A 16089-nucleotide genomic window follows, 5' to 3' on the forward strand; every position below is an offset into this window, starting at 1 on the left:
GTATTGCCTCACGTGTTCCAAGATTTGTACGGAATCCGAACTGATCTTCCCCGAGGTCGGCTCCTACCAGTTTTCCATTCGTCTGTAAAGAATTTGCGCTAGTATTTTCGAGCTGTGACTTATTAAACTGATAGTTCGGTAATTTTTACATCTGTCAACACCTGCTTTCTATGGGATTGGAATTATTATATTCTTCTTGAAGTCTGAGGGAATTCACCTGTCTCATACATCTTGCTCACCAGATGGTAGAGTTGTGTCAGGACTGGCTCTCCCAAGGCTGTCAGTAGTTCTAATGGAATGTTGTCTACTCCCGGGGCCTTGTTTCGACTTAGGTCTTTCAGTGCTCTGTCAAACTCTTCACGCAGTATCATATACCCCATTTCATCTTCATCTACATCATCTTCCATTTCCATAATATTGTCCTCAAGAACATCGCCCCTGTATAGACCCTCTATATACTCCTTCCACCTTTCTGCTTTCCCTTCTTTGCTTAGAACTGGATTTCCATCTGATATTCATGCAAGTGGTTGTCTTTTCTCCAAAGGTCTCTTTAATTTTCCTGTAGGCAGTATCTATCTTACCCCTCGTGAGATAAGCCTCTACATCCTTACATTTGTCCTCTAGCCATCCCTGGTTAGCCATTTTGCACTTCCTGTCGATCTCATTTTTGAGACGTTTGTATTCCTTTTTACCTGCTTCACTTACTGCATTTTTGTAATTTCTCCTTTCATCAATTAAATTCAGTATCACTTCTGTTACCCAAGGATTTCTACTAGCCCTCGTCTTTTTACCTTCTTGATCCTCTGCTGCCTTCCCTGCTTCATCCCTCAGAGCTACCCATTCTTCTTCTACTGTATTTATTTCCCCCCATTCCTGTCAATTGTTCCCTTATGCTCTCCCTGAAACTCTGTACAATCTCTGGTTTAGTCAGTTTATCTAGGTCCCATCTCCTTAAATTCCCACCTTTTTGCAGTTTCTTCAGTTTTAATCTACAGTTCATAACCAATAGATTGTGGTCAGAGTTCACATCTGCCCCTGGAAATATCTTACAATTTAAAATCTGGTTCCTAAATCTCTGTCTTACCATTATATAATCTATCTGAAACCTTCTATTATCTCCAGGGTTCTTCCATGTATACAACCTTCTTTCATGATTCTTGAACCAAGTGTTAGCTATGATTAAGTTATGCTCTGTGCAAAATTCTACCAGGCGGCTTCCTCTTGCACTTCTTAGCCCCAGTCTGTATTCACCTACTATGTTTCCTTCTCTTCCTTTTCCTACTGTCGAATTCCAGTCACCCATGACTTGATACATTTCATCAACTTCTTCATTATCTGCAGAGCTAGTTGGCATATAAACTTGTACTACTGTAGTAGGCGTGGGCTTCGTGTCTATCTTGGCAACAATAATGCGTTCACTATGCTGTTTGTAGTAGCTTACCCGCACTCCTATTTTTTTATTCATTATTAAACCTACTCGTGCATTACCCCTATTTGATTTTGTATTTATAACGCTGTATTCACCTGACCAAAAGTCTTGTTCCTCCTGCCACCGAACTTCACTAATTCCCACTATATCAAACTTTAACGTATCCATTTCCCTTTTTAAATTTTCTAACCTACGTGCCCGATCCGTAGAACGCCAGTTTTCTTTCTCCTGATAACGATGTCCTCTTGAGTAGTCCCCGCCCAGAGATCCAAATGGGGGACTATTTTACCTCCTGAATATTTTACCCAAGAGGACAACATCACCGAGTGAGGTGGCGCAGTGGTTAGACACTGGACTCGCATTCGGGAGGATGACGGTTCAATCCCGCGTCCGGCCATCCTGATTGAGGTTTTCTGTGATTTCTCTAAATCACTCCAGGCAAATGCCGTTCCTCGGAAAGGGCACGGCTGACTTCCTTCCCCATCCTTCCCTAATCTGATGAGACTGATGACCACGCTGTCTGGTCTCCTTCCCCAAACCAACCAAGGACGCCATCATCATTTAACCATACAGTAAAGCTGTATGCCCTCGGGAAAAATTATGGCTGTAGTTTCCCCTTGCTTTCAGCTGTTCGCAGTACCAGCACAGCAAAGCCGTTTTGGTTAGTGTTACAAGACCAGGTCAGTCAATCATCCAGACCGTTGCCCCTGCAACTACTGAAAAGGCTGCTGCCCCTCTTCAGGAACCACATGTTTGTGCAAGGCACAATGGAAGTTTTAAATAATTAATTATGTTGTCAGTACAAGCTGTTCGACTAATTCATAGGCAGACATCATAACTTTTGCAAAACGAATAATTACATTAGTTTGTGATCTGTATTTTATGTGAATCAGTGGGTAGAATGAATCCTTTTTTGAAGGTGGCAGAGTTTTGTTCTAGTGTAGGAACAACAGCAGAAAAATAGTAACTGGTGTTTTGCAAACTACAAATGGGCTTGTTTGAAACTTAGAATAAACCCAACTCATCCAGGTTTTTTGTGAAAACTTCCCCCACCTAAAGTTAACCTTGTGTACTATTAATAAATTATAATTGACATAGAAAGTTCTAGGTTGTCAGGTGTGCATCGTGAAACTTAAACTAAAGAGAGCATATAGCCAATCTGCTAAAACTCTTAGGTTCAGTTACTTCCATCATAAGAGTAACTGCCAGCTTAAGTAAACATGTATGTTGTCTGTTTTTGTGTATTTAATACTTGCTGACAACCCAGTATTGCACTGGAATTAATTTTGCCATTTTTCTGTTAGAAATGAAAACAAAAGATGAAATGTTTTTCAAGTGAAACATAGAAACAAATTCACTGTGCATCATGCAATAACATATTTGTGGAGGTACAATAAGCAGCATAAGTGGATACTGTGTGCATAATATGTTGTGAGTAGAGTTAGTGGAAAAGAAGTAATAAATTTAAACTTCATGCATACTGTGGAATTTTTTGCGCATCTCATTGTTTACAGTGTCATATCTCCTTAACTATATGTGGTAGCTTGATACATTTTTGTAGGTGCATTGAGTGGCATATGTGGATACTGGAGGACAGTAGGTTACTGTAGGTTGGGGGTGGGATAATTTTGGGAGATATGTGTTGTAAGGATAATTCCCACCTGCACAGTTCAAATAACATAGAGATGGAGGAGGGAGGATTCACATGGCTCAGGTAATGAAAAAGCCATTGAAATAATTGCTGTACAGATGGGAGTTAGCCTTGCAACACATTCGCCAAACCTGAAAGTAATCCAGCCTCCACCTATAGTAACCTGCTGTCCCCACACCATCCACCCAACAGGTTCCACTCCCTCTGTCCTGTCACCTCCCCTTTATTCATATCTTTCACCATTTTTGTATGCCGCTCTCTGCCAACAACCTACTCATCTATCCCCTTCCCTTCATTCTTCACCCCCCCCCCCCCTCCCCACTTCCTCCCCATCCCCCAGCCCCACAGCCTCCCAACACTGTGCCATTCAACAGTTTTGTCCTTACACACTGCCCCCAACAGGACTCTTCTCTCCCCCCCACCTGTACCCTGCTATCCCTTCCCCTTCCCTTTCCCCTTGAGATTGTTACTTCCATTCTACATGATAGTTACATTCCAGTCCGAGCTGCCAGAGATGGTGGTCACGCGTACGTGAGGTGTACTTGCTCGTGTGTGTGTGTGTGTGTGTGTGTGTGTGTGTGTGTGTGTGTGTTTTTCCTTTGCTGATGAAGCCTTTGGCTGAAAGCTAAAGTGTGTCTTTTCATTATGCCTATCTGCAACTCAGTGTTTCATCTTTACAGTGAGTAGCACTCGATCTTTCCCTTGTACTGCTAATATTCCAACCTGGAGTTTCCTTTGGTTTCTTTCGCATACATATGTCCCTTTTTATAATACATATGGATCCTATGCAATAAATTTTTGGGTAACTCCTCATGTAAGCAAGCAGTATTCATTGTACAAAAGAATTGTGTGCTCTGTTCACTCATATACATCTTGCAGTCTTGTGTTTAAGTAGCTGACAATATTAACCCAACCTCACATACATTTAACCAGATATGAAATTTACAGTGTACAATGCATTACAGTTTTGGATTTATAGAGACATTCATTAACACAGTACCAGAAGGAAGGATAATCTTCTCTGACCTCTAGTGAATGTAACTTTTGTAGACATTTTAGAAGTCTATTTTGTTAGCAATTAGTGTACATAACACGAAGCCACCACCAATTACATTAGTGATACATCATATGGTTAAAATAAATTTTATCTAAGTTAATAGCACTTGGTAGCTTACAGTAAATCATAATGGCACACTGTGGTCACAGGTAAAAAGTAGATTTCTTGTAGATTTTTTAGGGAGGAAAAAATTCTTGTAGATTATTTAGGGGGGCGGGAAGGCAAAGAACAGAAAAAATACTCTTGTTTTGGAGTCATTTTTTGACATTATCTTCTGGTCCCTAGCCTACCCCAACCCAGCCCAGCCTAGCCTAGCCCAGCCCCTACCCCCTACCCCGTACCTCGTACTCCCTAGCCCCTAGCCGACCCTAGACCCTAAACCCTAACACTAAACAATAAACAATAAAATTAAAACCTAACAGTAACCCTCCCAGTCGCCACTCTCATCCTGCACTAGTGCTCGTGTGTGTGTGTGTGTGTGTGTGTGTGTGTGTGTGTTTTCTCCAAGGAATGCATGTCTAATTCATAGACCATATTATTATCCCAGGAAGAGTTTGCACATTACACTACTCAGAGTCTCTCTACCACTGTCTTTCTTCCCATTCTGTAAGTTCCCATGTGGCCTCTAGGGCTAGAATAGGACCAAGGTATTCCTGCCTGTTGTAAGAGGTGACTAAAAGGAGTCAAAAACATTTTGACCTTTATGTGATGATCCTCTGTAGGGTTTGAACTCCAGTCTTCCAAATTTTACCGAAGAGCGGGCCAATTGTTACTTAGATGGTGCGTCGTGTCCATCGTGCACGGAGATCATTGGCCCACTTTATCATCGTGGATTTTCAGTTCCGTTCATTCTCCACCTTTTGGGTGTGGACGCCTTCCTGGGTGCGTTTTCCTCCATCCATTATGCAGTGTCATTTTGTGTTTCGTTGATGACCATGGACTTCTGTGCACCTCATATCCAGCACGGTAGCCAGTCTGTTGTGGGGCCACCATGTACCCTGTTGGTTGTAGCCTCCTGACCACACAGAGATTGCTCTGCTGATGCCTGCGCTGTTAACTCCCCACGTATGTCAAGGAGTAGAGGCCCGTCACCCTGGGACTTCGGGACTCCCGGTAATGGCCATCCTGCCAGGTGGCCTTTGCTGCAGCTGGGTGGCACCCGTGGGGAGGACTCCTGGTCGGAGGGGGTGGCATCAGGGCGGATGACACACCATGAAGCATACTACGTCGTCTCTTGCTGGTGGTCCCACACTAGCAGTCACTAAGCAGTTGAGGTCTAACTTCAGTGCAGAGAAATATGATCCCAAATCATTCCCCTCCCTGGTCACTCCATGGGAGTAACACTAGGCTAATAATGGCAGTGAACTTTATTCACCTCGTTACCTTGTATGTACGAGAGTTGATGGGGAATCTTTCATGTCAATGAAGCCTCAGTTTTTTGTGGAGCATTTAGAAGACAAGTTTGGGGAGGTGGAGGGATTGTCCAAAATGCGATCTGTGTCAGCCTTGATAAAAACAGCATCTTCTGTTCAGTCATGGGCATTACTCGCCTATGACAAGCTGGGGGATGTTTCTGTTTCCATCACACCCAATAAGAGCTTAAATATGGTCCAAGGTATTATATTCCCCAGGGACCATCTTTTGCATTCTGATGAGGAGCGGCGCGCCAACGTAGAGCGAGGAGGTGTTCATTTTGTCCAGCGCGGTCCGAAGGATAATCAAGTTGCCACTGGTGCCTTCATCTTGGCCTTCAAGCGTGATGTCTACCGCTGTGATATGAAACCATATATCCCTCCCCCAATGCAGTGTCGTAAGTTTGGGCATATGTCTTCCCGCTGTACTTCCAGCTTCATCTGTCAAGATTGTGAATGTCCCAATACCCTATGTGCCCCGCTCCCATCTGTGTCAACTGCGGAGTGCGCCATTCCCCTTGCCCACCGGACTACGGGATTCTACACAAAGAAAGGAAAATAGTGGAATAGAAGACACTGGACCGTCTGACCTACACTGAGGCTAAGAGGAAATTTGAGACGCTACATCCTATGTGTATGACATGCACTTATGCCACCACTACAACAACAGTTTTAACACCTTTGGTTCTGCCGTATACCGTTGGCTCTCAGAGCCGTCAGACTCCACCTGCCCCTTGATGGTGGGGGAGGGGGGCACTTCTGTCCCTGTTGTTCCTGCACCACTTACTTCCAGAGCAACGCCCCACCAACCATCGGTGACATCAGCCCCCAATTCTCAGCCGGAGAAGCGCAAGTCTTTTTCTGCTCCTGTCTCTAGGAAGGGGTCCCTTGGGTCACTCCCTTTCCACGTTCCTACCAGTGGCGAAGCAGACACTCACTAGTGGCTGAAGCACCCACAGATAGATGGTCGTAGGGCTTCCCGGTCCTCTTCAGTCCCTGAGACTGAGTCAGTGAAGCCTTCCCAGCCGACCTAAGGAGCACCAAAGAAACCAAAAAAGGAAAAGACCCCCAAGAACCAAGTAAGTGCAGTGGCACCCACACCACCACTACCTACAAGCTCTGCATCTGAGGATGAAGTGGAGATTCTGGCATCTGCTGAGGATGTAGATCTCGCTGGGCCCTCAGACGCAGTGGATGTGGATCACACAGGTACTCAATCAGTGGCAGGAGGTGACCCTGAGGTGTAAACTGCCTCGTGGATCGTTTCATGCCTTCCCAGCCCCACAATAACGTCATCCTCCAGTGGAATTGCTGCGGTTTTTTCCACTACCTGGCTGAGCTAGAGCAGCTGTTAGGCTTTACACCTGCTTTCTGCATTGCCCTCCAGGAAACCTGGTTCCCAGCAATGCGGTCCCCTGCACTCCGCTGCTGTAGGGGTTATTAAAATAACCATAGCGAATTATATGAGTGGGGTCTCTGGAGCCAGCTCCAGATTTTTGTCCAAAATTTCATGTCATTCCATACTTTCCGTGTCCAAGTTGGTGCCTGTCGTAGTTCCCCCATATCCAGGAGATTGCGGTACTGCAGGGCTCTGTATTAATTGTATCTCTATTTTTACTGGCCATTAATGGTCTAGCAGCAGGTGTAGAGCCACCAGTCTCACCATCTCTGTATGCAGACGACTTCTGCATTTCGTACTGGTGTTGCTGAGTGGCGCCTACAAGGAGCTATCCATAAAGCACAGTCATGGGCTGTAGCCTATGGCTTTCAGTTTTCAGCTGCAAAGTCGTTTGTCATGCACTTCTATCGGTGTCATACCATTCATCTGGAACCATAACTTTACCTTAATGACGATCCCCCCACTGTAGTGCAGACATATCGATTCTTAGGACTGGTTTTCAATGCCCGATTGACTTGGCTTCCTCACCTCAGTCAGCTGAAGCGGAACTGCTGGCAGCACCTCAATGCCCTCCGCTGCCTGAGCAACACCAACTTGTGTGCAGATCACTCAACGCTGCTGCATCTCTACGAAGCCCTTGTTCAATCCTACCTTGACTATGGGAGTCAGGTTTATGGCTCGGCAGTACCCTCAGCGTTGCGTTTACTTGACCCAGTGCACTGCTGTGGTGTCGACTGATGACGGGAGCCTTTAGGAGGAGCCCGATGACCAGCATACTAGTGGAGGCTGGAGTCCCTGCATTGCAGATCAGACATACACAGCTGTTTGCCAGTTATGTTGCACACATTTGTAGCTCTCCCTAGCATCTGAATTATCGTCTCCTTTTTCCAACTGTGGCAGTTCATCTCCCGCATTGGCGGCTGAGGTCAGGGCTTATGATTGCAGTTCGCGTCCGATCCCTTCTCTCTGAACTGGAGTCCTTCCCTTTACCACCTCTACACAAGGTCCATTCACATACACCTCCATGACGTAAACCTAGGCTGAAGCTCCTTCTGCATCTTTCGAATGGCCCTAAGGACTAACTTCACCCCATGGCCCTCCGCTGTCGCTTCCTCTCGATTCTTGACATGTCCCAGGGCTCTTAAGTGGTTTACACCAATGGCTCGATGGCTGATGGTCATGTTGGCTTTGCCTATGTTCACAGAGAACATATTGAACAGCACTACTTGCCAGATGGCTGCAGTGTTTTCACTGCAGAGCTGGCGGCCCTGTCTCATGTTCTTGAGCACACCCATTCATGCCCTGGCGAGTCGTTTGTTCTCTGTACTGACTCCTTGAGCAGCCTACAAGCTATCGACCTGTGCTACTCTCACCAACCTTTGGTAGTGACCATTCAGGAGTCCCTCTATTTGCTGGAACAGTCCAGTCGTTCAGTGGTGTTTGTCGGACACATCGGCATCCCAGTCAACGAACTTGCTGACAGGCTGTCCGAACAGGCTACATAGAAACCGCATCTGGAGATCGGCATCCTGGTAACTGAACTGCACTCATTATTATGCCGCAAGGTTTTTGGCTTTGGGAGACGGAATGGCATAACCTCAATATGCACAACAAACTGCGTGCCATTAAGGAGACTACAAATGTGTGGAAGTCTTCCATGAAGACCTGTTGCAGGGACACTGTGTTCCTCTGCCGGCTCTGCATTGGCCACACTTGGGTGACCCATGGCTATCTCCTGCCCCATGAAGACCCACCTCAGTGTCGGTGCAGCACCCGGTTGACAGTGGCCCATATTCTGTTGCACTGTCCTACTTTGGTTCCCCTACATCATCATCATCTTTGGTTACCGGACTCGTTACTGTTAATTTTAGCAGACAACGCCTCATCTGCTGATTTGGTTTTACGTTTTATACCCGAGTGTTGGTTTTATCATTCGATCTAAGTTTTGGTGCATGTCCTTTGTCTGTCTGTGTCCTCCACCCTAGTGCTTTTAGGCTGAGGTTTTAATGTGTTTGAGAGTGGCTAACTTATCCTTTTTATTCTCATGGTCAGCCAGCCATGGTAATTTGATCTCATGTTTTACTCTCTTATCCCTGTTTCGTGCATCTCTCTGTGATGTTCTTGTCCATTTTGTCCATTTTAGTGTTCATTGTCCTTTATTCATTCTTGTGGGTTTTCCTTTCTTCCAGCTTTGTGTTGTATGTCTCGTTTGTTTTACTCTCACCTTTGTGGAATTATTTTAATTGGAACGAGGGACCAATGACCTAGCAGTTTTGTCCCCTCACCCCTCTTTAAACCAGCCAACCATTCTGTAAGTTCAAGGATGTGTTTGGCTGTATTGAAATTATAGCTATAAAACTCATTGACAACCTGCCTTAAGAAATAAAGTGTTTGACAGATAGCAGAAGTGTTTCCAATTGCACATTAATGTTGTTTGTCCCTTTCAAGTCTGATAATGTAAAGGAATGTTTAAACAGAAATAAGCAAATAATTATAAGTGTGCAAAACTTAAGTACAGGAGTAACTTTCACGTGATATGTCACTGCCAAGTACCAGCTCAATGAAACTTGGACCATATGTAGGAAGAACTGCTACAGTATAGTACATAAGGGAACTGAAAGGACTATCCAAGGACATGAACAGAAATGACACTTTTATTCAAAGATAGTAATTACACTGAAGTTACTGTGATTTATGATTGTCAGGACATAGTTCTTAATAAGGTGAGTGATAGCCATGGATCAGTGCATGCGCTGCAACATGCTCCCACGCTGCCCACAATGTTGGTAAAAGGTTCTTGTGGTAGTGTGTTCCAGTCTCCACTGGCACAATTGACAACTGTTGGATGGTTGTTGGCGCATGTGAACTGATGCAGTACTTCTCCCAACCACATCCCACACATGCTCAGTGGGATTTAAGTCTGCAAGAATAGGCAGGACAGTCCATTCGCTGAATATCCTGTCTTTCCAAGAGCCCATCCACCTGCACTCTTTGATGTGGTCATGGACTGTCATCCATAAAAATGAAGTCGGTGCAGAATGCATTACTGAAAAGATGCACGTGGGAAAGGAGTACAGTGTCATAATAACACTGACTAGCAAGTGCACTGTGTTCAAAGATTTGGAGGTCAATACAGCCATTCAACATTATGCCTCTCCACACTGTAACACCTGGACCACCAAAACAGGCATGTTTGACAATGTTCCTACCTCTCACCATATGAGAGTATGGTCCCAGAGATTTGTTGAACATGGTTGTTTTGGAGGTCCAGGTTTTAAGGTGTGGGAAGGCATAGTGGTGTGGGTATGCTCACCGGAAAAATTATTGTGATGCTGTAATCCTTCTCAATGTGTGTCTTATGGGCTGCATTTGGCCCTGACTTCTTTTTTATGGATCACAATGCATGACTGCATCAAACAGTGCAGGTGTAGGAGCCCTTGAAATGAAAGGAAATTCACAGAATGGACTGACCTGCTCATTCTCCCAACTTAAATCTCGCCAGGCACATGTGAAATGCAATGGGGTGACACATTGCAGCATGTGTATATGCACCAATAACCATCCAGCAGTTGTCAGCTGCGTTAGTGGAGACTGGGATGCCCTGTCACAAGAACTCCTTGCCAACATTGCCATCCATTGTGATCACCCACCCTATTAAGAGACATGTTTCAAATTTTGTAATATTCGGGGGAGCATAATAAGTAGCAGTGACTTCAGTGTCATTATTGTCTTGAAATATAATGGTCATTTCTGTTTGCATGTTTCTTTCAGTTACCTTCTGTACTAACTTTGGCAATTCTTTCGATGTGTTGTCCAAGTGAGACTGAGCAATGTTACTTGGCTGTGACACCTCATGCGAAAGAGTGTTGGACAGCACTGTGTAATATATAATTGGCAGAGGCCACATCATAATGTGTATTATGAATGTACAATTCAGCTAAACGTATGAGTTCCGAACTACTCACTAGTAACTAGACACCTAAAATTGCCCTGAATATCAAAGTTATTTTAAGAAATAATCTCTCTCTCTCTCTTGGAAAATAGGACTTTGGTGACATAATACCTGGACATGGAGGAATTATGGACCGCTTTGACTGTCAGTTCCTGATGGCAACATTTGTGAATGTTTACATTTCAAGTTTCATTCATACAGCGTCTCCTCAAAAATTATTACAGCAGGTAAGTTACATTGTATTCTTTCACTTACAGTTTTGTAGGTTCATATAGAGTGAAACTTTCTAGGTAAGTTATATTGTATTCTTCCATTTACTGTTTTATAGGTTCATATAGAGTGGAACTTTCTTGATATATAATTCTTTATTTTGTACCATTTCATTTTTTCAGGTTTACAACCTGAAACCAGAGCAGCAACTGCAACTGTTCTATACACTTAAAGAAACCCTGGAAAACCGTGGAATCCTTAATTTGCAGTAACATCTCACAGCGGAGTCATATAAAGTTGTATGATGAAGTATCCTAACTAATAAGCCACTTAATTCCTCCCCCCTTCCCTTTTTTTCCAATTATTTCCCCAAAAAAAGTGCAATGGCTCTAAAAGTGTAGCAGGGCACCCATCTTCATCTCTCCCAGTGCACATGATGTTCTTCACAGCTGTGACAGCAGTTCTCATGGCAGATACCAAACTATACATACATCAGTTCATTGTGTTCCAGGCCAGGTACCTTCATGTTAGGTACCAAACTCTGAACTATGTCATCACCCACATCTTTATCTATATGCACAAACCATCAAGTACACAGCTACTGTGAATTAAGATCTGCTTTTTTATGCAATCTTCTTTAGTGTTTTATAGGAACTATAACCAGAAATCTCTTTGCTTGCATAATGAAGTTATCTATGCATAACCATGTTTTGTTTGTCTCTTTGTATTTGAAATTTTCACTTTGTCCTCAATGTATTTGTTTTATATTTGCTGCTTATTGTGTGACATGCATCAGATGCCTGCCCCCCCCCCCCCCCCCCCCCCTCCTCATCTGTGCCCCCTCTTTCTGTCTCCCAAATATACCTCCTAATGAGTAGCTTGCAAGTTCAGTATGAGAAGAAAGAGAGAGTGGGAGAGACAGAGAATACAAAACAAGAAATTTATATGAAAGATTTGCTTTTCATTAATAATAAATTACTTTCCTACATAATTTCAGATGTTAGTTTATTCTGAGTAGTATGAAACATAAAATATTTATTTGTCAGGTTGTGCACTTCTCATTGTAACAATGGTTTGAGACACTACAGGTGTCATGGAATTTAACATATGTTAACCATAATCTTTTTTCTGTTATGTTAAAGCTTATAAAAGCATAAATATTTCATGGAAAATTTTGATCTCTACTTGTTGTTGTAATTGTATGATTGGTTGTGAGTGGATGACTTTCACAGTTCAACAATTTTAACAACAAAGTTAACTGTTAGTGAGTCACAGGAAGGTTATCCTTCAATTGAAAGTTCAGGTCCATCCCACAAGAGCTGCTACACAAGAAAAGCTTTGTCTTTATGTTTTATTGATACTGATAAATTGTGAAAGCCAATCCATCCCCAGTTGAAACTGTTTGATTAAGACCATGTTGAAATGTGTGACAAATGTATATTTTGCATGCAGAATAGTGTTAATTAAGTTATAGTATTGATTGTTTTATTGCTGCTTGATTCCTGACTACAAGTAATTGGACTTAGAGTAACCTTGCGTTTTAGGTTTATATATTTTTTACATGGCTGAAAAGCTGTTTTAATAATAATATAATTATTTGAAAAAGAAGTGATTATCAGTTGACAAAAGATGATTAAAATTCTAAAATCATAATATAAAATTATAAAAAGGAAGTTACAGACTGTAAGAACTCAGTAAAAAAACCTAGTCCATATGCATGCAGATTATAATAGAAGAGACATAGAGTAACTGTCTAGATACACAATTGAAATTTTTGGCTCAGAAATTTGTCTGTCATGACAATTCCCCCAGAGTAACAATGTCCCCCACATCTCCATCCCTGTCACTTTCTGCATATTATTCATTTTTATCACTTCTCTGTAACTCTTGAAAAAATAACTTTTGTTTAAAAATTTTGAGCTGTGCTGTATTCCTCATAGTGCTACCATCTATCCTCCATAACTATCCCTGCCTCCTTTTCTTACATGTCTTAGTATAATTTGTCTTTGATAACAAGTGAGCAGCTGCTTTATATTACTTTTGTAAGCCTTGGAATGCCTAATACCTACAGAGTTTTTTTTATTTTTCTTCATTGATAAAGATTGACTAATCTTCTATTAGCTGAAGCATTTGGATGTAGGAGATAGATTTGAGAAATTTTATCTGTAATTTATAATTTTTTCTTTGGTATGACCACATTAAAAAAAATTATTTTGAAACAATATGATTCCTCATAAGATTTGTATATGTGCACACTAATATGTGCCACAGATTCTTTGATTTTATTGTACAACAAAGTAAAAATGAAGAAACAGTATTTGCCTTTGGAAACATAACTGATTAATTCCACATTTAATTCAAGCTCTTAGCTCTCTAAGAATACTAGAGTATTTGAATGATGATCTGGAAATGTAATCGTGAATTGGTACTTATTTTATTGATACATATGGATGACATTCCTAAGCTGATTTTTTATCAGTATTTCTAACTTTATAAAATAACTTCGTTGAAGCCTTGCCTCTTTTGATCCTGACTTCTTAATTTGAGAGCAGTGTAAATAATTGAAGGGGGACAAAGAGTTTAACTTTTTCATATTGACAGATACTTAAAAATTAATTATACCTGCGTGCTTTAGTGCAGTATGCAAATGCGATTTGACCATTTGGTCCTAGACATTGCTGAATATAACTATCTCAGCATTTTATAACTCAATAGAATGAAAATTATTAAATCAGAGTAACGGTAATAACTACTTAGAAATATCTTCACCTCAGGTGAACATTTCAAATACAGTGCAGTAAGAGTGTCTCATCTACTGATTTTATATTTATGCACCAGGAGATCACTGTATTTTTAGGCCAAGTACAACTACTTCATTTCAAAATGCATTTCTCGTGGACGAAAAGACTGAAGGAAGTAATGAATTCATGTTTAATGTTCTTTTATTTAATTTGAAATTTTTACACAAAGTGCAATAATTTAATGTTCCCCATAAAATGAATGTTTAAATGTTTTGTGTGTTTTGATTTACTAATATTAATATTATTTATTACATTAATAAATACAATATTGCAATTGACTGGAAGGAGGATTGACATCAAAAGTCCAGAATGGAAGGAAGGGAATTGGGGGAGGGGGGGGGGCTGTGAATCGTTAGATATTCAGTTTATTCAAGTAGAGAAAAACTGTCATAGTCAGTTTTAAATAATCTATAATCTTTCTGCTGGCTGTTTTGATGTTCTGTTCCTGTAGAAGTGTCTGTGTACAAGTCTACCCAAACCCTTATTCCAGTTTGGGAACTTGGAAGTAGCAATCGTTCATAACAGTCATGTGCCCATAAATGTTACCTACATTTGTCTCAATGTCTGTATAAGTCGATGTGCTATTGTGTGATCCAATTATTACTCCTTAATTTTTATTATTAAACAAAGAATATCTAGTCAGTGTTTTTTGTTAGTATAGAATGAAATGCATGACATCTACAAGTATTATTCCAAAGATGATGTCTTATTATATGTGATGCGTGCATTTAGTTTTTAGATCTGTAGGGACCATTACTACCAAATTGACTCTGAATGTGGCAGTGTTGTGTGAATCCATCTTAGGTAGTAAGTGAAATGTGTTTTAGAATAAAGTCAATTTTATATGATTCAGATTATGGTCCATAAAAAAAGGGCAAGGTAGATGGCATTCACACATCTCTTCTACATAGCAATTTGTTCGTAATAATGCATATATTATGATGATATATTAGAGAGGAGATGTCTTTACTTGGTAGTACACGTAATTTTTACATGTTCTGTAACTGGTGTTTAAGCTGATGATTAATGTTTGTTGTTATATGTATAGGCATTTATATCAAATGTTAGTAATGTACCTGTATCTCCTGTTGTTAATTCAAATGTTTTATCTCCATTTTGTTTAATTTCTATTTCTGTGTTATTTTAATAAAGCATTCCAACAAATCATCTATGTATTATTTGATAGAATGTCCAGGATGGAATAACAACAGTCCTGTCCCTGCCATGTCCCTACACACTCCCACAGGTCTGCTACTGTGCTAATATCTCTGGCATAGGCACGTCCACGAAGCTCTCACTAAGTTAAGTGATTAATATTGAAATAAGAGCTAATTTAGTTAATATTACATTTCAGACTAGTGCATTTACTTCTTTGCTGGGCTATCTAATGAAGGTTTCACTTTTCTGAACCTATTCAGATCGAAAAGAAAGTATTTCGTAAAGGCCAATAGTCATTAGCTTTGTTTACATTTAGGCATAAATTTCGGGCAAGTGTAGATGTTTATTTTTTTGGCTAGACTTTGCAGTTCAAAGTTAAATTAACTTGTGTCTGTCATACTGACTTTAGGTAGTTAATTAGAACTTTCAAAAGTGAGTTTAAAAGTTTGTTTGCATTAGCATTTAGTTACGTGTTAGTACAGGCTGTGAAACATCAGTGGTCTTGTGCCAAGTTATTCTCTGCTTTTGTGTAAATTTTTCTATCAACTCATATGTGATAAATGTGGTGGTTACCATAGAAATCTGAAGGAAGGGGTGTTCTGTGAAGACTGTAGGTTATGGTTTCATTGGGGCAAAAGTAGCAGCGAGGAAGTATTGGTAGATCATGAGGCTCCTCCATGGCAATGTAGGTTATGTAGAAAGGAGGCAAAGATTTGTTGCCCTTAAGGCTGAATTAGAAAATGCGTATTTGGAATTATGTAGGCTGGGGGGGGGGGGGGGGGGGAGATGGGGTGCAGGGAAAAGGTAGCAAGCAAAGGGTGAAAAAGGGAAACTGTTGAAAAAACTTTAGAAATTCTGTTAATAAATAGGTTTGGCTTGCTACCTGAAGTAGTAGAGGAAGGGCTTCATCCATATGTAGCTGAATGTAGGTTGAAGCAGAATAGTAGCTTAGAGAAAAAAAGACAGGTCAGGATCAAATCAGAATAGAAAAAGAAGAATTCTGCTTCTAGGTAGCAGTCA

The 16089-nt window shown here is 41.3% G+C and overlaps 1 protein-coding gene across 1 annotated transcript in view; it reads left to right on the top strand.

Moving 5' to 3' along the window:
• LOC124545485 (phosphatidate cytidylyltransferase, photoreceptor-specific) overlaps positions 1-15075 on the top strand; it is a 102507-nt gene extending 87432 nt beyond the window's left edge. Inside the window, exons 9-10 of the mRNA XM_047124426.1 lie at positions 10993-11127; positions 11293-15075. Coding sequence (XP_046980382.1) covers positions 10993-11127; positions 11293-11382 — 225 coding nt within the window. The 3' untranslated portion in view covers positions 11383-15075. The remainder of the gene's footprint in view (positions 1-10992; positions 11128-11292) is intronic.
• The last annotated feature ends 1014 nt before the right edge of the window (positions 15076-16089 follow it).

Source organism: Schistocerca americana, chromosome 8, assembly GCF_021461395.2.
Source record: "Schistocerca americana isolate TAMUIC-IGC-003095 chromosome 8, iqSchAmer2.1, whole genome shotgun sequence".
NCBI lineage: Eukaryota > Metazoa > Arthropoda > Insecta > Orthoptera > Acrididae > Schistocerca > Schistocerca americana.